General features: G+C 41.9%; 2 protein-coding genes across 2 annotated transcripts in view; one reads left to right on the forward strand and one right to left on the reverse strand.

Moving 5' to 3' along the window:
- Positions 1-13,163, forward strand: part of LOC119655487 — a 208,474-nt gene extending 195,311 nt beyond the window's left edge. The window contains exons 5-6 of the mRNA XM_038061389.1: positions 10,743-11,215; positions 11,279-13,163. Coding sequence (XP_037917317.1) covers positions 10,743-11,215; positions 11,279-12,768 — 1,963 coding nt within the window. The 3' untranslated portion in view covers positions 12,769-13,163. The remainder of the gene's footprint in view (positions 1-10,742; positions 11,216-11,278) is intronic.
- A 7,919-nt stretch (positions 13,164-21,082) lies between these two features.
- On the reverse strand, positions 21,083-22,950 carry LOC119655932 (U4/U6.U5 tri-snRNP-associated protein 2). Its single transcript, XM_038062115.1, has 4 exons — positions 22,837-22,950; positions 22,734-22,778; positions 21,490-22,648; positions 21,083-21,417 (listed from the first exon to the last, which is right to left on the reverse strand). The coding sequence occupies exons 1-4, from the start codon at positions 22,847-22,849 to the stop codon at positions 21,171-21,173; spliced, it is 1,464 nt and encodes a 487-aa protein (XP_037918043.1). The 5' UTR covers positions 22,850-22,950; the 3' UTR covers positions 21,083-21,170.
- Between the last annotated feature and the right edge of the window lie 1,898 nt (positions 22,951-24,848).

Here is a 24,848-nt window from a genome sequence, read left to right on the forward strand (position 1 = left end):
AAAATGGAATGATGAAACTGAATAAAACTGAATTTTTGACGACCGATCCCCATGAAGCAGGGACAATCACTGTCAGCGGCAGTGACCTGCCCAGAACTAGGCGATTTAAATACCTCGGGTCAACGCTATCAGCCAATGGAGAACTGTGTTAGGAAATTACTCCACGCATTAACGCAACCGGGTGTTCTTTGTGATCAACGTATCAACGAACGTCTTTGATGATATGGTCACATAATTCGCGCTAACGAGAATTCGTTTGCCAAAATTGGTCTGAACATCGAAGCCGATGGTAAAGGACCAAAAGGTCGGTCGGAACAACCGTGACTTGATACGGTGGATGGGGATTTAAAAGCCTTGAGATTGCATCCAGATCAGGCATTTGATAGAGTCAAATGACGCAACCGATCACGACGAGCCGACCCCGCTTGTGAACGGGACAAAGGCTGAAGAAAAAGAGTTTCCATCGTCAATGGGCGAATTTTCCTCATTGGAGCAAATTGCTATTGCCCCTAAGATTTACAAACAGGCCACCCAATGCTTCCCAGCCTGGCATGCAAACGAGTGTCGGTGGCACATTCCAGTTAAGCTGCGTGTAGATACGGGCGGACCTGTACAGTCAATATCTACCAATTTCCGAATATTAGATAGCTCTGCTCTTTTTCCTGTCAGCCCAAATGGTCTTAAATTCAAGTCCCCAAGTGTGCCCTTCGCTACAACAATGGCGCCCAATGATGGTTTGTGGAATATTGCCAATTTCAATACCAAACTTCGCATTAGGTTGTCGAATAAAGAAAACAATAACCTCTTCAAATATTTATTGGTTAAACACGTCCCTGTGATTCTACTTCGAATATTTGCCTGGAGAATTCTTCCCTAGAAACCAGTGTCGCTTTATCTCCTTCTGATACAACCCTGTAAAATAGAATTTTAATTTCCTCTACTTTAATATTAAACCAAAGAAAGTTTCTCATTATAAAATTCGTCACATAGGTCATTGTCTATCTATAAGTTTCTGAAAATACAGGCCTTTGTGACTATAGGCTAAAAGGTATTTCTAACTTCTGATGAGTGTCTTTCCCTGTTCAATAGTAATTTTCCTCATTAAATTGCTTGATTGATCTTACACTCCTTCTTCGTCGCTTAGATGAAATCGATACCGGTGAACTGTCGATGGAATACGAGAACAGTTAACTGCTGTTGTTCTTTTTCTGTCCTGATCCTGGTTTGGTCTGCATCATTCCGTTTTCTGATTTAGGGCGGGGCAGGTGGAATTCTCAACGTTTTTCTCTTATTATTCACGACCAGCAAATCTGGGAATTATCCATCACTACAGATGGAATTGTTGTACTTTGGCACCTAAGCCTTTTTATTTGAATGTTGGTGTTGAAATATCCTTTAGACACTTTGAAAGCGAGTTTCGCATTAGGTACTTGCGCATACGTACTTCATAGTGAAAGTTGTCATGCAAACTTCGTGGGTGAAAAAGAACTTTCAAAACTGGGCTTGAAAGCTGAAGCTACTTCCACCAGCGCAGGAGTTAAAAAGCAGGAGCCAGCGTTTCCATCAAAGCTTAAAGGCATTTACTAACATTTAAACCCTCGGACGGCTTAAGTAAGGTAGACCCTAAGAAGACTTCATGCCTCAATGCCATCTGAGGTTAAATGAATGGTTTCAATGTAAATGTGATCCGTTGTGCATGCTCCATCCCTTATTCGCTGCTAGGACTGAGTCTTACAACTCCGCAAGAGGTTGAGTCGTCATTTTTTCAATTCGCAGTTTAATTCCCGCCATTAATTTAATGTTACGTGGCTCCTCTCAATGGACCGTTTCAACATGAATCATAATAGCTCCAGGGACATAAACAATTGCATACCCGGCATTCCCCAGTCTGGTTTGCATAAAGTCGCGTGTCTACAAAACATTTCAGTCGAACTTCACATAGGATCGGGTGGACTTCCAGTTCCCAGGTGTGGGTGTTTTTCCCACCAATGCTACCGGCTAACGAAAATTATATAAATACATATCAAAAACGAAGCATGGGCTCACTTGCGAGGTTGGCATTCATTAGTGAGGCACTGGTGGATAACATTTCTTAGTACCTTATTTAGGATTACCGCCAGGTAATTTTTATTTGAACTCGAAAGGGAAACTATAGGAGTCGTGCAAGGCCAAAACTTGGGAAGGCTGCTCAATTACAAAATGAATAAAATGATTCAGCAAACCTTTCTAGAGGTGTGGTTAAATCAGGTACCCACACAGCGAGTGTTTTTAACAAAATGTGGCGCAATGTTGAGCTGGTACATATTCCCCAGCAAAAAATCTGACTTCTGACGGAACAGTGAGCTGCCTAGTTTTCACTTGGACCATCATTGACCCGACAAATTGTCCAGAGGACGGAAATAAAGATTATTAAAAAGAAAAGAATAAGCTTTAAAAAGGACCTAAAGAAGCCTCATGTCAGTTATTTCGTGATAAAAAGGAACTCGAGAGACGCATGTAACTTTTTTGTCTCTGGAGTATTGTGATAAGGTCACTCAAAGCCAAACGTTTAATCTTGCCGTAATGAAAAAGCCGATCAAATTTGCCAACTTGTGTGAAGGAAGACTTCGCAACACTAGAAGAAAAGGCAGAAGCTTGTGTTAGTACCTAAGTTGGTAAAACTTCGGCTCGCTTCTCTCTGGTTCCATATATCTATGGGACAATTGACAGTCTGATTTCTATGAAGGGATCTTACTAAAACGTAAAATTGATTTGGCTGAAAATATTAGGTTATTGCAAATGAAACGGCCGTTTCGGTACTAAAATTTGAAACGTAAAGTTTACAAAGATTTATTTAATCAAAATAGATTATTACAGTCGTTTCAAAACACTTCTCCCAGCGAGATTCAATAGCATGTATGCCAGTTTCGTAGAAATCCAACTGTCGGGTGTTGATAAATTCGTCGAAGGCAATTTCGACAGCCTTTTCGTGGTAGTCGGTTGGCGAAAGGTCCGCTGAATATGGTGAATGAGGCCGAGTCTCATACTGCAATTCGTTCAACTTTTGAACCGTTGTTCTGGATACATGAGGTCGTGCATTGTCGTGAAGGAGTATCACAGCATCTCTGTTGACCAATCTCGGCCGTTGAATACTCAATTTTTGGTGCATTTCCTCGAGTTGGGCATAGTATTTCTGTGCATTTATCGTTTCTCCAGGTGCCAAAAAAGAATAGTGGATGACTCCAGCTGTAGACCACCAAACAGTCACCATTACCTTCTTCGGATGCAGACTCTGTTTCGGCATATGCTTCGGTGGCTCATCAGCATCTAGCCATTGTGCTGATCGGCGACGATTGTCGTATAATATCCACTTTCATCCCATGTCACTATTCTGTGCAAAAAGGGACCGCTTCTGTTGCGGTAGAGTAAAGAACTGCAAATTTCCATTCGAACCGCCATGTTTTGTTCCATAAGGGCGTGCGGAACCCATTTGTCGAAGTTTTTCACCTTTCCAAGTTGTTGCAAGTGCCAGGAAACTGTCGAATAGTGTACGGCCTGTTTCTCTGCAATATCCCTCACAGACTGACGTGTGTCGGATTCGACTAGCAAACGCAGCTCGTCGTTGTCAATCGATGGTCCTGGATGTTCACGTGGCTCACTTTGATGGTTTACGTCACCTGACCGGAATTTTTCGAACCACCGCCGTGTGGTATCAGCTCCAAATGCGCTATTAATGTTCCTGGTCGCCTCCGCTGCTTTATGACAGAGTTTGAACTCATACAAAAAAAGTATACGTTCTTGGCTCTTTTCCATCCTTTTTACCTTTCTATTCACTGTTATCACAACGATGGTCAAAACTGAAATGTCTCCTTGATTAAATGTAGGAGTGTTTATATTTTATTATCCGACATCAACAGCGCCAACTGGTAGTGGTTCGATACAGCAAAATCGCAACTAACTTCACTTGATTGCCAAATCGGCCATTTTATGTGCAACAACCTAATATTTGAATGTAAGAATACATCAAATTTGGTCAACTGTAACCAAATTGTGGGTCCTTAGTGGAGACTAATACTCGCACTTATTATTTTGTTGATAGTAGCTACCCAGAGCAATAACAATTATTATAGACTCAAGGAGTATATTGTCTCCGTGGGTATCTCACAGAGTTTTGTACTACGCCCAACCTTAGATAAGGATAACGCCAGAAAACGAAAAAAATACATATCATCACAAAGTACTATAAAAGATGTTGTTTCTTTCATTAACATTGGAAAATATATCGCCCCATTTAAAATTGAGCAATTATAGGGACAATACTCAATTTCAAGCAGCTCCTGCAATATACTCGTTACAAACTATCCAGCAATATGGTTCCGGCGAAGATGACGGCGAACCGAGGAGGTGTATGAAATAGTTTTAGGTTACTAAGGCCTGAGTAAAAGAGGGGCCTCCTTAGGTCCGAAGTTTTCTCGGGAGCTCTATCTTTATTCTGATGAAGACACCCAAAGTAACGACCGAAGCTAAAGGGATAATAAAAGGGTTGCATAACTTTGACCTCGGGCTCGGCTAATCTCTCTACAACCCTAGATATTGCTAGAAATATAAGTCGCTGAAACTGCAGTAACGATGCATCAGTACCTGGAGCCTGCAAATACCAAGACAAAGTTGTAGATTCTTTTTAAGCATTTCACATTCGTTTCTTAGAATTTCACTCTGAATCTAGGGGAAATTATAATTAGAAAGTAAGGGCAAAATTAGTTCTTGAAGAGCGAAGGAGACCACCTAGTGATGATACCACTTATGTTCTTATCAACTTTTCGAAAGTATATCTCGCCATAAATTCAGACCATAAATATTTCCGGTTGGCAGGCTAAATTATATAGTTTACAGTATCTATATATATAGGCATATGGTACTGACTCAAAGCTTGTTCCAGAGGTACTTATGCTCATTGGTGAAACCATTGGTATACTGAAGCTAATTTATAACGTAATATCCCCCGTCCCTAGACGAATTCCTCAACCCCAGTACGCAGAAAATCGCTCACTTTTCGCACTGCCGCCAATCTTTCAGATAAGATCAAATAACAATTTATCCAAAATTATAGTGGCCTTTTCAAAATACCAAGATCAGATACACATGTTGCTATGCATTACGTGATATTCGCACAAATGATACCGGTCCATTGAAATGATCTCATCGCTTCATACTTTTTGCAGTTGAACACCTTTCACAACCATCAACCGAAGACAATGCACGCGACTATCATTTACCTGTGTCTTACTACCGCTTAGCAATATGTAGAAAGATAAATCCACTTTTGAACATATGCTCAGCACGACAAAAAAAGCTTGTCTTGTATGATCAGTTCGAAATTTGTAATTATTTTTAATTTGGTCTATTTGGATAAAGTCAACCTAGAAATACCTGAGTTGAACATGATTACAAATATTTGACCGAATTATATGGTAAATGATTTCAGCCTAAAATAACATGGAAGCCATGGAAAAGTTCCAAATAAAAATAAATAAAATGTACTCATGCATGTTTCCGGATTAAATTATATCATTCAAATTATCGCCTCTTTGTGCCCCAGAAAATACTTTTTTTTCTGGTTGGGGGAGATATTTGACAAAAACTTTCCGCATCTTAATTCGACCGCAACTAGCTCAATAATAATAAGTAATTAAAGATATTAATTAACTAATTAATTAATTTAATAAATGATATCATCTTCATCCTCTTACATTGTGTGATGTTACGGATCAGAGCCTTCTGAATGCACCTTCAAACTCCACTGCTTTAGTTTTCACCCCTAACAATTTTAGATTTTTTTGTTTCCTTAAAAATATTATTGAGGCCAAATGCGACTTTTGCTGTTTTTGAATTGTTTTTAGACTACTTCAAGCCACAATGTCAACTTTAATTTTGCTTTTTCGGCCCATAGTTCACCCAGCACAGCATCGAAATAATTAGGATTAGGCCGACTTTCTAGCTTTTGGGGATTTCTAAGATTTAAAGACCTAAAAACCAATCAAACTACCACCTTAATATGGACGTTCTTTGCTAATTCCGCTTAAATTAAGGACTTCCTAGGGTTTGAGGAAATCTTGATATCACTGGCATGCCCAAATCCTTAAATTTGTTGATCCAACGGTAACCTTAAAAATTCGGGTAGTTTAGCTACTACTAGTTTCCCTATATCCCAGATCTCTAAGCACATTCCTGAGCTGCAAACCACTATACCCTCCCACGAACTCGTGGTGTTTCAGTTACCAGTCTTCCGAAATTTTCTTAAAGAAAAGATGTTTTCAGTGTTTCGATTCTACAAAGTAACCCATCTATTGATAAAGGCAATCAAAATTGCCTTTAGAGTTTCATGCCCGCCAAAATATAGGAAAAAAGTGACGGAACAAAGGCCTGTCCTATCTCAAGAAGCTGGCCGGGAAAGTCTGCAGCATCTATTATAGGCATAAACACTGCCAGTCATACAATGTATTCCTGAAGAAGTATACGTCGGTCATCAGTACTGCCAAGAAGCGATCCTCACTAGATTTCTAGCAGAACATCGAAAGAACCAGCAATTCCGCGAGATTCGGTCAAATTCTGGCCAAGGAAAATAGGAGTCCATCCCTTCTTAAAAAATCGGAAGGTTCTTGCCAGTATCTTCTGATTGGACCCTGGATCTGCAACTCCACGCACCTTTCCTCTAGTCCGAAAGACTATGCGTCAAAGCCACATTTGGAGGTAATAGAACCCCAGTCATTTTTGAATATCGGGGAATAATCCAATCTGATTTGGAAAGTAGCAACTTTACAAGAGCTATGAATAGATCGACGCCCCAGCGTGTTACCATCTCTCCGGTACTCTTGTTGATAGTATAGTGTTCCCTGTTCTCTCCTTAATAGGGCACACCCACCTCAACCATCGCGCCGTCAGTTAACAGTGATGGATAAAATTCTGCATATATTGGAAAGGACCAGAGTGAAGGTGGCGTCTGGTGATATTGATGTCAGGGATATTCCCTCCGTTGTGAATGAGATTTTAGAGGGCGTGTTACCTGTGAGCTATAAGATGCGAACTAGGCATAAATCCTGCTGTTTACCAACAAAACAAAAATATCGGAATTTCTTCCCCCGCAGCTACAAAGATTCGCGTTTTCCCCCAATGTAATGTGTTTGTAGGTGACCCTGGATGCCAAGTTAGATTGGAAATTAAATTTTAAACTGAGCGTTGAGAAGTCCTGCTGAGACTTCTGCAAGACGTGCAAGGCTTTCGTGAGAAAATGGTATCTGCTGTCGAGGATAGTCCTTTGGATGTACGCAGTTGTGATCTGCTCCATCTCAACGTACGGTTCTGGTTTGTGGTGATTGGCAGTAGGGAAGAACCAAGGATCAAGCTTAATCGGATCCAAAGAACCAAGTACTAATGGGACTGTGCAGACTACAACAGAATGTACTCTTACACCTCCTCCCCCTGGACATATTACATATTCAAATTAAAATCATTATATAGTGCAGTGCCGTCAAATCTCGCAACTCTGAATGTTAGGCAACAAAGTTCTAAGACAAAACCACGGCAACTCCAGGCATTCCCAGGTGGAGGTACTGGCAACACTAGGCATGGTCCGAGCGCCAACCGTAACATAGTCATTCTGATTGATAATCAAGTCGCCATCAAACCCTCAAAAAGATTCCTAATTGTAAGATCGAGTAGCTGCTATCATTCGTAAAGCCTACAGACTAGCTATGAAGATCTGAACCGGCTAGATGCTACTACCCTTAGAAGTTAATGCCACACATTAAAACGACGCACCACTGAACTACCTGAGCTTCCAGGAACGACCATTTATACCTACCTTGATTCTTACCCGCTTAGTAAGGACTCATCAGTCAAATGCAAGTTTGGTCGTATGAAAGGGAAACGGGAAACAAATAGTGAGATGTAGTGCTGGGGGTAATCTTTTATTTAGTGCGAGGCTTTGTTCGACTCAAGACTAGCAGCCGGTCTAACGGTTTCTTTAAAGATGGAGGAATGTGACCAACCGCGATATCAAGCGAGCTTCCCGATATGATGATATCCTCAGCAGTGACCAAAGAATATACAACGAATAAATATATAAGCGACATTAGGACCGCCTAGATGTGGATAAAATCCGGTTAAAAAGATTGCGGGAACCTCAAAGGCCGTACCTCATAGCACATTTGAGGCAGGAGAAGCACCGGCACTCGGAGTCTTACGGTTCTACCGCGCGGTCGAACTGTTTTTTTTATTTTTCATTTTTCAGCTTTAGCTCGCATGTTGGTCTTTCGATAGGCTCGCGCAAATCCCCACGTTCGTTGAATTTTCAGGTTCCGTTGCAGACCCGCGCATCGGCAAAGGACACGTAAAGTTTTGCATAATAACACGTGACGGATTGAAGTGTCCAAAGGACAAAGGACCACCCCATCTCAATTGGGCATTACAATTGCCACAAAAAGAAAATTCACAAAATGTTCCTTTTGAACAAGACGCATAGATTTACGATTGAAATTGAAGGCACTGAAGGACTCTATGAAAGTTATTGGGGAAAAAAAGGATTCGTTGCTTTACCATCTATAGGAAACTTACCCACACAGGTGGAACAGAAACGGAAGGGTCAAACCGTTGGTTATTGAGGGCCTCATAAGAAAAAAGCGAAACATCAAGAAGTGCGCGCTCTGACAAGGGTCACGCACTTAGTGGTTTCGTCAAAACTCAACAAAAATATGAAAGGGTCGATAATCGATATGATTGCATCGAGTAGGACCCAAAACAAACTAGGATCCCCAAAAACTAAAAATCCAAACATGAGTCTAGCAACATATTTAAAATAACGTACCCAGATTGCGAAAAAATTTACATAAACCAAACCAGAAGACTAGTTTGGGTACGTTGAGGGTGTAAGTGTAATGAAGAAGGGTGGAACTAGTGTAAGTTCAGTCTCGTCTTACGAAAATTAAAGAAAGTGTTGATAATTTTACTATCATCGTTATGTATCTGGCGCACGTCTCTTGATTCGAGTGCGGGCTCACCAAAGTGGTCTCCAACACAAATAGGAAATTTTGTTATTTAAGTGAGGAGAAGCAGAATTTCTATTGGAAGCAGAGTTTTTATTGGAAGCAGAATTTTGACCTTTATCAGCATCATTATAGTTCAGTCCCTCCACCTGCTACGATAGCTATCAAATATCTTTCCCCAACGGTTCACCTAGTATCCACTGCTCCTCTCTAACTAGATAATTGCAATAGGAGTGCATAAGGGTCTCATCTTCCTCTCCTATTCTAAGGTATGCCAAATCTGGTTACATAACCTCTATTGGCCAGTGTCCTATGCCGATCTCTGAGATATTTTAAGTATTTAAACGCACCTTGCTCATAAGCTCCCGATTCTAAGTTTGGCCGTAGGAGCGCCAAAACTACCTCGATTTAGCAAAAGTAGGAAACATATGTCATCTGGAATCAACCATTGACTAGTAATAGAATTAAATCCCTTTCCATACCGCATCCAATGGGACGAAACGTGCCGGCAGGAAAGAACGAAACCTCCAGGTAGTTCGCCGGCTTCCATATTTCTATGTCCTTACATCAGCTTGAAGGTGGCAAAATTTCTCTTTAAATGCTCCACATTTCAGTTAGCTCTGTTGAATCGTGTTTTTTTTTCTTTGGGCTGTTGGAGCACGAGCCCCGGAGTCGCGGATTAGTCCCTATGAACCCACCTAACAACATGCATTTCCAACTCGCCTGCCTAACTTATGTTAGAGACTGCCAGCTAATAACCTATGGTATAAGATTTCTTTGATGTCTTCATTTTTAAAGGATGTACCTTGTCAGTATAACGCCCACGTGAGGAGAAATTTTTTCGATCCCAGCTTGAAGACTAGCCAAAAAGACGACTGACGGTTTCATCCAGGGCAGAGGGAACTCATTAGGCACTACTCCACCTCTGCCCTGGGAACAACGTCGCGGAAATTAGCTACAGTTGGTGCTCTTTCTCGTATATAAATTCAACAACAAACACGTGGGCGCGAATTATATCCAATGCTGAAACCGCTTTGTTCTGATCTAAACTTGGCGAAACAGCAGTTTAGGGATTGATTGAGCCCTGAATTTTTTTTTTGGGCTGAACATCCGTGCAGGTCAAAATGAGGGGTCTTTGAACCAAAAAAAGGACGAGAAAGTTTAGGGATTGATTGAGCCCTGAGTTCTCTTTTTGGACTGAACATCCGTGCAGGCCAAAAAGCGGTGTATTTGAACCAAAAAAAGGACGAGAAAGTTTCTTCCCAATTGGTACGGTCGGGTTAACAAATGCATGTAGACTCAGGAATCCTTCGATCCCCAAACAAAAATTGTTTTTTTGGTTGATAATTCTAAAAAACTCTGATATATTCTTCGCTCCTAATCCAGGGAACGGGAACTCCAAACAATCCTAACATTGTCAATCCCTTCGGACAATTTTCTACTCCTAACGCTTACAGGCATTGGCAAAGAAAAAAGGCCCATAAATTTCTGGATCCTTCTCAGATATATTCGCCTGAAGTCTGAGAAAGTCAGCTGTATATTTACAATATGAAGTCGCATAGTGAGTAACTTATGAGATATACTTATATTAGGTACACTAGAGAGTAAGCTTTATATGTTGACCTAACATTCCCTTGACAAGAACTACTTTAAACTCATAATGGTTTCTTTATTCAATGATATTCTATTCTAAACCAAAAATATTTTTTTTGTCTTTCACAGACTTGGTATATCACCAGTCACAGGTCTTCAAATCGAGCCCCAAGAAAAGCGTACACCACGTCGTTTTGAGTCATCTCCTAAACGTTTTGAATCTTCCCTAGGAAGCGACACAGGAACAAGCACACGAGAATCAGAATGCAGTGAGGAATCTCCATTGCAATCCCAGATGTCCCCGATTCCCAAACACAAAAAGAACTTATTTGATTCGTTGGCTGCTGAACTACGAGCAAAACTAAATGGAAACGGGCCACCCTTACTTTTACCTCCACGCGATTATGATACTGTACATAGATCAAAAGGGAACCTGGCAGCAATAGAACTACGACGGTGTCAGAACAGCCTAATTGTTGGGGCACCCAAAATACCGACCGGAGTCACTGGTAAGCAACCGCTGGTTTCATCACGGGGCTCGTCCGGTATTGGATCCGATTTGGCACCTAGTCCAGAACGACAAGATGAACGAACATCAAGTGGTAAGTTTCAAGGAAATAAATTTGCCGTTTACGAATTCTAACTTAACGAAATTCATTTTACAGACGATGAAAATTGGTCAAACGAAGCAGACAACGCCATACCACAAATCCAAACGAGCCAAACTCGTATCGACAGCAAGACACGTTTCCGCACAGATCAAGATATTAGACAACGAGAGAAATACATGCAGAAATCTTCACCATCGCAAAAGAGTAAACACCGATCCGCAAGTCGTGACAATGATCCTACCCGAGATTCATGGAAAGAAGATGAAATTCGACCAATAATTATGAGACCATCAGACTTTGATGCTCGCTTCAAGAAAGTCATGCTTGAAAGGAACTTTGCTGGCGAAGAAGAACCTCCAATACGCCACAGACGAAACAAGGAGGAGGCACCCCCAGCTATACAAGAGCGTAAATATCGCAAGCATTCAGATGATAAGCCACCCCCAATAAATCCCAAATACAGTCCAGAACGTGCAAAATACAATAAAATGGAGAAAGGATTCCATAACAAAATGTCTCAAGACAGACAACGATATGATCCTCAATATGATGAGGACTATGATTCCGACCCAGACACATTCAGACGAAGAGAGAATCTTACAGATAAAGAAAAATATCACGAAGCGTTCATAAAACATGAACATCGAGATCATCAACCGTTGAAACGATACTCGAGCAGCCCCAACTATAGGGATGATGACGACAATGAAGAACGCAATATTCCTCCAACACACAAAGGTGTCAACCGTCGATACTTTGATTCACCCAGTCATGAACGAAACCATTCCGCTGATCGAAACCGATACAATGAACAAGAATACTTCCCAAAATATAATAACAATAGTCCACGCAATCCCTACATAGAACCTGAAAGTTTGCCATATCGTGAGAGTGTTGAAAAAATGATCAAGTCACGTGTTATGCGGTACAATTCACTCGACGACGAACCCTATCGAGGTGAATACCCCGAAAAGGAGATTATCCCCAGACCTAGGAAGCAAATAGTTTATCCTAAGGGCGAAAAATACTCAGTTCCTCTAACAGGAGGACCAATAGATCAATACGAAAGCGAGAAACAATTCATCAGCCGACGAAAAGCCAACAGTTCATCCCCTGACTCATCGTTGAAGGTCTCACCAAAAGACCGATTCCACGATGCCAAGGAAAAATTCCGAGCAATGGAAAAACAAAAGATCCCAGTCAAGAAGGACATTTCACCAGACAGCTACCATGACGGACCACCACCAGGTCATGGACGTGGTCACATAGATCCGAGAGACTACGATGGCGATCGCTACGATAATTGGAGCGATGAGGAACAATGCGTGGTGAAGGAGCGACGAAGGCCGCCTCGCGATTATCGCTACAGTGACAAATCATCACGAGGATCAGGCCAAGATGGCTACCATCCGCCACTGACCAAGTCCAATTCAAAAAGTCTATCGAATCTGACAAAAGGATACCGGCACAGCTACGCCGAACCACGTCCCGCTCTTCCGCGAGCTGGTGGACGAGTTGGTTTGGCCGCCGTAAATCCATACTAATTACAAACTTTACAATTTCTTTACAGACAATTATATCTACTTCTAAGCTACTGTAATACTGTTAAATCCTAGGTAAATCCAATTATATCAGCAAAAAGAAATCTTTAAGGATATCGAAAGCGCTTTATTGCAATACTTAAGTGTAGTATTGAAATTCAAAGCGCACCCGAAAGATAGCAATTGGGCAGATACTATGAATAGACAAAAAACGACATTACGTGCCTTCTCGTCTAGATGTGTATAATAGGGGTAGGAGGAGTGTAGGTTCAGTGTTTCACTGGATGGAATTGAATTCACGCAGGATTTAATTTATTGAGAGTGCCTTGCGTTGTAATATTTTCTGTAATCATTTTTTAAATATAATACAAATAAATGTGTTGGTGAAATAAAACAAATTTTGGCTTTTTATTAACATGCGAATAGCGTGTACGAAGGAAACAAAAAGAAAAGTTTAGTTAGAATTCGTAATTTAAACCAATGTAATGTGATGCGCCTCCCTAATACGTACTTCTCCTCCAACCAGTCCCACTGAGAGACGGAAGGAAGGGAACAGATCTCCATGGCCCGGAATTTTCTCGAGACCCAGAATAAAGAGACTTTAACTATAAATTTATTATGCAATTTGAAGGGAGACCCATAATCTTCGAAACCGCGTCCAAGCTACCTCCCTTTGAGCCTGTTTCAGCTACTGTCCAACGTCCTATACGGCAACTTTATGAACGATCGGGTATCTATGCTAATTGAACCGTCTCCCTTTTCCATGGCTTTTCCTGTCGCCTGCGGCTATCTTTCACTCTGCCTTCAAATGGTCAGTTTGGTATTCAGTCCGCTACATGACCATAACCATTGCAGCTTGTAAAATTTGATCCAGATGGAAACTGACAAATCGTCAAATAGTTAATATAACTCATGATTATATCGAGTTCTTGATACTTTCCGTCCTAAATTGTTCCATAGTAAAGTAAAACAATTTTCATCATCATCAACGGCGCAACAACCGGTATCCGGTCTAGGCCTGCCTTAATAAGGAACTCCAGACATCCCGGTTTTGCGCCGAGGTCCACCAATTCGATATCCCTAAAAGCTGTCTGGCGTCCTGGCCCACGCCATCGCTCCATCTTAGGCAGGGTCTGCCTCGTCTTCTTTTCCTACCATAGATATTGCCCTTGTAGACTTTCCGGGTGGGATCATCTTCATCCATACGGATTAAGTGACCCGCCCACCGTAACCTATTGAGCCGGATTTTATCCACAACCGGACGGTCATGGTATCGCTCATAGATTTCGTCATTGTGTAGGCTACGGAATCGTCCATCCTCATGTAGGGGGCCAAAAATTCTTCGGAGGATTCTTCTCTCGAACGCGGCCAAGAGTTCGCAATTTTTCTTGCTGAGAACCCAAGTTTCCGAGGAATACATGAGGACTGGCAAGATCATAGTCTTGTACAGTAAGAGCTTTGACCCTATGGTGAGACGTTTCGAGCGGAACAGTTTTTGTAAGCTGAAGTAGGCTCTGTTGGCTGACAACAACCGTGCGCGGATTTCATCATCGTAGTTGTTATCGGTTGTGATTTTCGACCCTAGATAGGAGAAATTGTCAACGGTCTCAAAGTTGTATTCCCCTATCCTTATTCTTGTTCGTGCTTGTGTTTGACCAGTGCGGTTTGATGTTGTTGGTTGATTCGTCTTCGGTGCTGACGTTGCCACCATGTATTTTGTCTTGCCTTCATTGATGTGCAGCCCAAGATCTCGCGCCGCCTGCTCGATCTGGATGAAGGCAGTTTGAACGTCTCGGGTGGTTCTTCCCATGATGTCGATATCGTCAGCATAGGCCAGTAGTTTTAAGGAGTAGAAATTGAAACTGGCGTTGTTGTGGAAGTTATTGAAATCAACTCAGATATGATGGAGGTTTTCCAGCGAGAGAGTAGGAAATAGATGGCGGGAAATATTTCGGTGAGAAAAACATCGAGTGGTATTTACCAACCTTTAGTGTCAGCTCATTTACAGAGCACTAGTCCACTAAAGTGTCTAAACTGGACTGCAAGAAAGCACAGTGCAACGGAGACAATACAAAGGCAAACAGTTTAAGGTCATCAGCATAGAGAAAGCACGAGCACGTAAGGAAATAGGGGAGTCCATTAATGAAAAATAAAAATAATAGTGGACATAGTACAGAGCCCTGCGGAACTGCAGAGTAAGCAGAGAAGCAATGGTATAACCGGCCATTAGTTACCACGTTGGATCGGCTAGGAAGGTAGGAGGAAATAATATAAGAATTTATGAAGGGAGGTTGAGTGAAGAGAGTTTAGAGAGGAGTACGCTATGGTTGGGAGAATCAGAGATATTAGAGAAGTCGGTGTAAATGTCGTGTATCCCCGACAAACAAAGTTGGTGCAATCCAGTAGGTTGAAGGCAATATTGGTCTATTTCACGCAACCATGTGACTCTATCGTTATAAAATCACTCTTGATAATTTCGAAGAAAGATAGAAGAGTGAAATAGGATAGTAGTTCCTAACTACAGTAGGTTCACTACTTTTGAAAATGGGAATAAAGTTCTCTTTCCAAGGACGCAACAAGAAGCCCTCTTCGAGACTTTTATTGAAATTTATAGAGGAGATGTGATGTTTACTAATTACTGGAAAGAAATTAGGAAGTCCATCGAGATCATGTCCATATATTAGGGCCAAGTTTATCAATAAGAAACACAGCCATGAAAGGAGTAAAGAGAGGGATGATTAGCGACGGACAACAAGGGGCAGTCTACACCTAGAAGCCAGGTCGAAAATGAGGGCGATGAGAAGGTACATACAGAAGAAATATAAGAACAAAGTTAGTCATAAGAAGTTGTGCAGAATCAATAGTGGTAAGGTAAGTATTAAAATTGTAGGACCGGCATGATCCCCTTGATGGGCAAGCTTCTTTCATAGAATACATTCCAGATGAATGTTTTTATGGATCTCTATCGAAGAACCACCCGAGACATACAAACTGCCTTCATCCAGATCGAGCAGGTGACGCAACATGTTGGGCTGTACATCAATGAAGGCAAGAAAAAGTATATGGTGGCAAAGCCAGCACCGAAAACCAATCAACCAACAAAATCAAACCGCACTGGTCAAACGGGAAGAATAAAGATAGGCGAATACAACTTTGAGATCGCTGATAATTTCTCCTATCTAGGATCGAAAATCACAACCGATAACAGCTATGATGATGAAATCCGCGCACGGTTGTTGTCAGAGCCTATTTCAGCTTACAAAAATTGTTCCGCTCGAAGCGTGTCACCTTAGGGTCAAAGCTCTTACTGTACAAGACTATGATCTTGCGGAGACTTGGGTTCTTAGCAAGAAGAATTGCGAACTCTTGGCCACGTTCGAGAGAACAATCCTCCGGAGAATTTTTAGCTCCCGGATACCGGCTGTTGCGCTGTTGATGATAACGTTTTTTTCCATAAATACGTAAATTTAGCTAGCGGAGTACAACAATTAAGATTTTGTTTCGAGGGAAAATAAATTCGCATTTTTCAAGAATGAGGACATATCCATATCCACCGCATAAAGACATATAACGCTGAAAGCATAGGTACTCCCATAGTACTTCCGATGAAATCTCATGGACAAAGCGACTTTAGATAAGAACCCTAAAGATTTCTGGTCTAATCACCCCACTCTAGTTCATTGGGACAATCGTCCAACTGAAATGTAGCTAGTATGGAGTTATATACACCCCCCCCCCCCGTACTACTCCTAGAAAATAAACCAATAAGGGAGGAAAAGGGAGAAGTTTTTTATGGTGTTGTTTTAGAGATCCAGTGTTGACGACCGATATCCAATAACCCTAATGTCTTAGTAGTCATGAAATTGGCTACTACAAAGTCTAATATTAGCAGCGGTCAGGGAAGACTAAAACTGGACTCAGCGACTCAGATTCATTTAGAAAAATCTCACGAGCTCCTTTATACTGATAAAGGGGGTAAGTTGCTCCCAAAATATGTATCTACATTAAAAAATAAAAATTGTAGTTCGGAGGAAGCTACTGGTCTATCAACTTCATGGAATGTAGCCAAATGAATGAATGTATTGAGGATGATTGGGGGTGGCGAATGACTGAGGTGAATTATTTACGATGATTGAGTGTCTATGAAGGTTGCCCAGTCGTCCTTCGAGAAAAATGTCATCAATTAATTTTTTAGCCTACAGCTGCTGGTTTGCACTCATTTTCTCATACTCTTCACCCCATTCTTTTGCTATGATCTGGGCGTCTGAGGAGGGTTGTTCAAGACATTCGCAGGCCATAGACAATAGTTTAGTCCTTTTGTTTCGTCATTGTCGGTGCGGGCTCCTTTTTCCTCGGTCGTTTAGGTGTAGGTGCATGCTGGAGTTGGGATGTTTGAGAACTGTCTTTAACGACCTGAAACAAAATAAATGGGAATATCTATGTAGCCATGAAAGTGCATATCAATTTAAATTATTGAATTTGTTGTAATGAAAGAAAATTCTTAAATTAAAAGTAAAAAATTAAATTGTTGCAGATTCCAGCAAGTAAGAATGAATGGAAAGTTGTTGCCGGACAGTTTGATTCTCTCAAATTTTCCCCACTGCATCGGAGCTATCGCCGGGAAGCATATCACCATTCGCAAACCATCAGGAAGTGGCTCCTACTATTTCAAATACAAGAATTCGTTCAGTGTTGTGTTGATGGCCATGCTAAATACCAATTACGAATTTATAATGGTTAATGTAGGAACCAATGAAAAGAACCTGACCAGTGAACAAGCAATATTGAATTACAGGCTATCTCGTGCTCGCCGCCTTGCGGAAAATGCTTTCGGAATACTAGCATCTCGGCTCAGGATACTTTTGAGAGAAATCAATTTGCATGGAGGGTTTTAGGTCTAAAATTACAGAAATTCGCATCTACAGTTTCTATGATCCTTCTAGCACAACGCTTGCTAAATATGAAGAGGGGCTTAGCAGTCCAGGAATGGATACAAGTGAATACATCCCAAAAGGAAATTAAAACACTCCGATGGCATGCTTTCGTGTAAGCTAATTATATTTAACGAGGTCTCTAGAATGTGCTACCAAAATTTGGCCAATGTTACTTCTACATTTGCACAACTTTTACGCAGCTTCTTCATAGCTAGAGTAATGAGGTCGGTACGGCAGTATCCAACACCTGCGCATAAAGTTGGTAAAACTGAAAAGAAAATAAATTCTGCTCACTCTTTAGCGATTCTAAATCAGAAGAGGCAGTGTTTATTGTAGCAGGAATGATCTCAATCGGCTTGCATCATCATCATCAACGGCGCAACAACCGGTATCCGGTCTATGCCTGCCTTATTAAGGAACTCCAGACATCCCGGTTTTGCGCCGAGGTCCACCAATTCGATATCTCTAAGAGCTGTCTGGCGTCCTGGCCTACGCCATCGCTCCATCTTAGGCAGGGTCTGCCTCGTCTTCTTTTTCTACCATAGATATTGCCCTTATAGACTTTCCGGGCTGCATCATCCTCACCCATACGGATTAAGTGACCCGCCCACCGTAACCTATTGAGCCGGATTTTATCCACAACCGGACGGTCATGGTATCGCTCATAGATTTCGTCATTGTGTAGGCTACGGAATCGTCCATCCTCATGTAGGGGGCCAAAAATTCTTCGGAGGATTCTTCTCTCAAACGCGGCCAAGAGTTCGGAATTTTTCTTGCTAAGAACCCAAGTTTCCGAGGAATACATGAGGACTGTCAAGATCATAGTCTTGTACAGTAAGAGCTTTGTCCCTATGGTGAGACGTTTCGAACCGAACAGTTTTTGTAAGCTGAAATAGGCTTTGTTGGCTGACAACAACCGTGCGCGGATTTCATCATCGTAGCTGTTATCGGTTGTGATTTTCGACCTTAGATAGGAGAAATTATCAACGGTCTCAAAGTTGTATTCTCCTATCCTTATTCTTCCTGTTTGACCAGTGCGGTTTGATGTTGTCGGGTGGTTTGTCTTCGGTGCTAACGTTGCCACCATATATTTTGTCTTGCCTTCATTGATGTGCAGCCCAAGATCTCGCGCCGTCCCATAATGTCGATATCGTCAGCATAGGCCAGTAATTGGGTGGACTTAAAGAGGATCGTACCTATTGCATTTACATTAGCATCGCGGATCACTTTCTCGGGGGCCAGGTTAAAGAGGACGCATGATAGGGCATATCCTCATCGTAGACCGTTGTTAATGTCGAATGGTCTTGAAAGTGATCCTGCTGCTTTTATCTGGCCTCGCACATTGATCAGGGTCAGCCTAGTCAGTCTTTTTAGTTTCGTCGAGATACCGAATTCTCGCATGGCCGTGTACAGTTTTACCCTGGCTATGCTATCATAGGCGGCTTTAAAGTCGATAAATAGATGGTGCAACTGTTGTCAATATTCCAACAGTTTTTCCATCGCTTGCCGCAAAGAGAAAATCTGATCTACTGCTGATTTACCTGGAGGGAAGCCTCTTTGGTATGGGCCAATGATCTTCTGGGAGTATGGGGCTATCCGGCCTAGCCAGATAGCGGAGAATATCTTATAGATGGTACTCAGCAACGTCATACCTCTATAATTCCTGCATACTTGCGTAAAAAATGAGTATGCTGGAATAAAAAAAGCGAATAAACTCATCAGCAATGAGCGCGAAACAAAGTTGCGCTAGGATGGAATCATGAAATCGCTGGCAGCGCAGATGAGACGAGTCCCCAGAGGATCAGTGGACTCACAAGCTTACCCTCAATATTACAAAATGTATTGAAGAGAATCACAAAGACACCACCTACCTCCTTAAATAATTCCTCACAAGACACTGACCTTGTTGTAGGCAGTACCGAAATGTAATAAATGGAGTAGCCCAAGGAACCAGAACAGCTGTTGCCCAGATCCCGGGATGAATAAGAGCGATTAAATCACTGAAGGCGAACATATCTCCTGAGAATATAGTTGGAGAATAGCTCAAGTTAGAGAAAAACTGGCTTGTGGTTATCTGCAAAATCAACACAGAAACAGCTACGAAGGAGGCAACAGGGGAAAAGAGCTCAATCACGAAAACTTGAGAGCAAAATCAATTCGATTATGGTTTGGTGATGAGGAAGTGGAATCTAAGGAACGCTTTCCATGTGAATGCCCCGCCTATGGACGCATCCAGCATCAGATCTTCGCTGCTGATTTGAGTTGCAGCGGATAGCATCATATCCACTGAAGGAAATCCTACGATACATAATCATATTTGGAATACTCCGTTAGACAAGAGAGTTGAGTAGACAGGACTTCTTTCCCGCCTCAAATACTTACATACATGTGTTGGTTGGTATGCCAAGAGCAAGGGACAATAATTAACATTATTGGCATAATAAAATTTACTGGCTTATTCTCAGCGCCATTGAACGAAACAAGTCAAAAGGATGCTAAAAAAATATGCAGTTCTTTTTACCTGTGATGAAGGCACCAGAAAATAATGGCCGAATAAAAAAACTCGTATAATTAGTATGCGACATTTTAATAAAAGGAGGTAAATAAATAGGATTCTAAATATGAAACTTTGAACAATGATTTTTGCAATGCAGTTTTTAGTTCGTCCTGTCGGCATTTGCAAGTAATAAATTTCTATTTTCAAATTCAAAGTCGTGATTCATGAGGGCCATATAAACATATTTGTGATTTCATAAGAAGTTCCATAACAGAGTGAGTATTACAATGCAGCTTCAGAATAACCTGATTTTGTTATTTCCAACGCTGATGGCCCTCAAGCTAATGGTGCGTTTTCCAGTAGCCCTTCAGGACACAATTATATAAATATCCCTGGACCCCAGAAGATATTAAAATTAAAACGTTATTTGCATACATGTCGGTTTCAAGCTCGGTTAAACTAGGAGAATTTGAAGCAATGTAATTAGCATTGTCCTCAGCAACATAAAAGCAAAATGGGAAGCAGATGAATATAGTTGAGGTCGATATGAGGTTGCAAACATCATGGAGAAAAGTGGAAGAGGAGGCATCCATGATGGTAAGGTCATGTAATGCACGCTGACAAGAACTCACTAGCTAAGATCCTAAACATCCCAGCTGATGAAAAATACAGAAAACTATTAACGAGAACAGTCGCGAAATCCATCTAGACAATTCGGTGAATAAACACCCCAAAAGGCAGTACAGGTGAGACCAGTATTTTCTTCCGATTAAAAGTTTAAAAGTCTCGCGAATTTGCCGTAAAACTTCTGATCTCATAACACAATAAAAATTTCACCGAAAGGTCCTGAAGCCAAAGATCAAATCAAACAACGTTCATTCCTAAATACAAGGCAACACTTTATTCACTCCCTGATCAAAACTTCCCTCGACATTCGCCCGTCACAAATCCACATTCCACTTAGACTCTAAACCCTAATCTGTACTCCTCTCGTAAATCTGGATGTAAGCTTCCGTCAAGGTGATCATTTGCGGCAAAATATTCGTCACATGCAAATCTTGCATTTCATACCATTGCCCATTCGACTTATGCAGAATATGAACACGATACGTGCCCTTTTTCGGCTCCCCGTCGTGCACGATATTCGCTACCAAATTATATTTCGTCGACGGATGAAGACGTCTATTTTCGGGTGTGAGGATATCGCCAAAGTCGACATTTCTAAAAACGAAGGAAAATGGAACGTTACGTGAAAAATGGAAATTGAAATGGATTATGCTTGTTGCGACCTACTTGATTGGGAAGTTCACGATCGTTGGATTCTTCTCCAGGAAAAATGTATTCTTCGTGAAGCGTTTTATATACAAAATAATGAAATTTGGCAGTCGATTGATTTCGAAACGTTTCATGTAATTGTCTTTGTAAGTTTTGTACTCTTTCTCGGTTATGCCATTGAATTTCGCAAGCAGTTGATATAAGTTTACTTGCGGAATGATATTCTCGCGGAACTCGTCCGTGAAAAGAGGAGGCGGTGGGAGATCACATGTGAGGTAGAGGAAGCTCGACGACTCAGACTTCTCCTGATACTCCTCAGTAGCAAGAAGCAGAGCCTTCTGAGTGTCATCCAAATCGGTCGAAGGGATCTTTCTCGTGTAAATAGTCATTTCCCCCAGAAATGATTTGTATATAATGGACGAGTCGGGCTTTTTCGTCCCCTTCAAAGCACGATGCAATGTGTGGAGGAACCAGGACAGATAATCGATAGGATCGCCTTGTTCTGTGATTTGGAAACGCTTGTTGCTCCACAGAACAACCGCCTGCAGCATTTCGTGAGGAGAGACGTGCGCTTTGAAGTTTCTAGGGTTCCACATTTTCCGCATAAGTTCACCAAATCTCTGCACGAGCGTGAATATCGAATCTCCCGGCGGTCGACGGATTTTCGCATAATTCTCTTCGCGTAGGAAGTAGTCTCTCAGCGGACCGACGTGTGAAAGGGCGTGGAGTACAACGTTGCAGTAATCGTTCGCCTTGATATTGTTCAATCCAACAACGCCAGGAAGGTACAAGGTGCCATCAACCGTCCGGGAATATTTTACTAGGGGACTGTCTATGTTTTTGATCTCTGACGACGTGAAGGTTGGATTCAAGACGTATTTGATGTCGTCCAGCGATGAGTCGATGATTTCATAGTTGTCCGGGAGGCAGTAGAAGCGGAGAGTTTGTAGGTTCAAGAAGACATGATGTGATTCTGATACAGAATGTGTGTATGCGTGGGTATTTGTTCCTCTTCCTTGAAAGTATTTGCCGCAAACCAAGCAAGCGTATACATTAATCCGCGTCAGCGAAATGGAACAAAGTTTTTCGAAATCAAAATCTAAGATTTGACGGTTTATTGTATCGAGATACGGACATACTCTGTACTTGGGATTGAAGACGGAAGGTGTATATGATTCTGTAATTTAGAAATAAATTATTTCACAACGCTTAGATTGGGAATTTGGTCGCCAATTTATGATTATCCAAATGTGGGTACATACCGTCGCCATCCTCGTCAAATAGTTTTGGCTTTTTTATAGTTGGCTCTGAAATAGGCGATTATTTCTTTATGAGTAAATTGAATTTGAGATGTTATAATTATACCTGTGTCCCCCATTTGTTTATTTATTTTGTGTCTTATTAGAATACGACACTAGACTCCAACGATCTCCCAAATTTCCAAAATGTCACCGGCTCAAATGACAATCAGCAATAATAACAACAGAAGTGACGTTAGCCACAGTTGAAGTTAACACGCTTTTAAACGATTCTGTAATTTTGAAATTTTCCAATTCAACTATCTCAACCAACCGTTTACCTGTTCGTTATTTTTAATGGAATTTAGTTCTGATGTTTGTAAATAAATAGAAATTAGGATTTTCGTTTGATATTGTATATTTGTTAGGAATATATTATATAAGAGTTCCGTGAAAAAGGAGGTTGATGTTAAAAACTGCGGCATAAGTACAGCGAAAGGATTCACTTCTGACTCCTAAAACTGCTACGACGGAAAAGGCCTACAAGCAAAAATCCCGCGCAGGACCAGTGCTTGCTTGCGCCGAGCGCACTGAGTTGGCGGCGGAAGCGTTGGCGGCACCGCACCTCTCCAAAAACCTTCGCATCCAGCGAAGGAGTGAAAATGTGATTCTCATGTGGGGCACTAGGCGAATTGGTTTAAAGAGACTGCGTAGGTTGGTGTCTGGTGTCTGGTTTATCCCGAGGAGCGATGAGAAATCCACTTCAGGTTTGCAGATCCTCTGTGAAAGTGGCGCGTACCCCAAGGACGACTGTTGGAAGCGTGCGGACCCATGGAATCTTCGAGCGCGCAAGTTAAGATCTTGAGGGTGCAATGCATCCGTTGTACCATCCCGTTGGCCTGGGGGTGGTAAAATGTCGTGTGTACATTTTTCGCTCCCTCGAAGCGATTGAGCTGGACAATCAGGTCAGCCTCAAGTTGCCGACATTGATCAATGGTAAGATACAAATACGTATCAAAAATAGAAATCCAATGATTGAATATGGCACGCGTGATTGTGGGAGCCGTCGTATCCAAGATTGGAACTGCTTGGGTCCAACATGTACATCGATCAATAATAGTAAGTCTACTCCTGTAGCTTTCACAAAGAGGAAGTTTCATGAAATTCAATTGAATGTGATCAAAGCGAGCGTCAGGAATTTTGAAATTACTGAACTCTGCTCCGTTCTGACGGTGTACTTTTGCGAGAATGCATGGCACATATTGTTTGACCCAGCGCAAGACGTCCTTGCGGAGACTCGGCCAATAGGACCTATGCGCTACACGCTGGGTTACGGTCCGGCTGCTTGGGTGTACCAGTTGGTGAATGGTATCAAAAGCCTGGTTGCGCTCCGTGTAGTAGGTCGCATGGCCGTCTAACTCGAGTCGGTGAAATTCAAGACAAGGTTTGGTGATAAGGTGCTTCAGCTTTTCATCTTTTGTCTACGCCTCGCTGGTAGCACGAACTGAGTATAGTGCACATAGAGACCACCTCCACACGGGAGCGTCAACCACGTTTTGGTAGCCAGGCGTATTCTCGAAGCGGGTGTGAAATTGGTCGATGAAGTCGAGTTGCTTGACCTCACGTGATGAGGTCTTATCGAAGCGCCGTCCCTTCAAGGTCCGTTGAAAGTAGTTGGCGACATCGAAAACAGCGAGAAGTTCACGGTCATAAAGGGAATATCCCTGCTCGGCCTCCGACAGTTTCCTTGAGAAAAAGCCTTATGGACTCCATATATCGTCTCCTCGCTGTCGTTCCAAAGCCGCACCAATAGCCATATTGAAAGAGTTGATGGGCAAATCTCTAGAAGATAGATTGGTGGTAGATGATAGCAAAACTGGAGTGGCAGCAGAATCGTCGCCCTGCTTGCTACGCTCAAACGCAGAGTTAGCATCGATTGTCCAACTTATTTTGGACTTCTCGCTCGGACAGCCCTTGAGTAGCTCGGTTAGCGAGGCCTGGAGCTCAGCGGCGTGCGGAACGCAGCAGCGATAAGAACTAATGATGTCCAGAAAGCGTGTTAGTTGCGAGGAGCCTGTTGACTTTGGGTTATATCAGTGATGCTTGGATTTCGGGTTCTAAAGGACGGAACCCGTGCTT

The sequence above is a fragment of the Hermetia illucens genome, chromosome 4, assembly GCF_905115235.1.
Source record: "Hermetia illucens chromosome 4, iHerIll2.2.curated.20191125, whole genome shotgun sequence".
NCBI classification, from domain to species: domain Eukaryota; kingdom Metazoa; phylum Arthropoda; class Insecta; order Diptera; family Stratiomyidae; genus Hermetia; species Hermetia illucens.

What these genes read in the sequence shown, in the direction of transcription:
- LOC119655932 (XM_038062115.1), bottom strand. An exon ending in ATTTGACGAGGATGGCGACG is followed by an intron (nt 22,649 to 22,733) that starts GTATGTACCCAC and finishes TCTAAATTACAG; the next exon opens with AATCATATACACCTTCCGTC. An exon ending in ATCGTGAACTTCCCAATCAA is followed by an intron (nt 21,418 to 21,489) that starts GTAGGTCGCAAC and finishes CTTCGTTTTTAG; the next exon opens with AAATGTCGACTTTGGCGATA.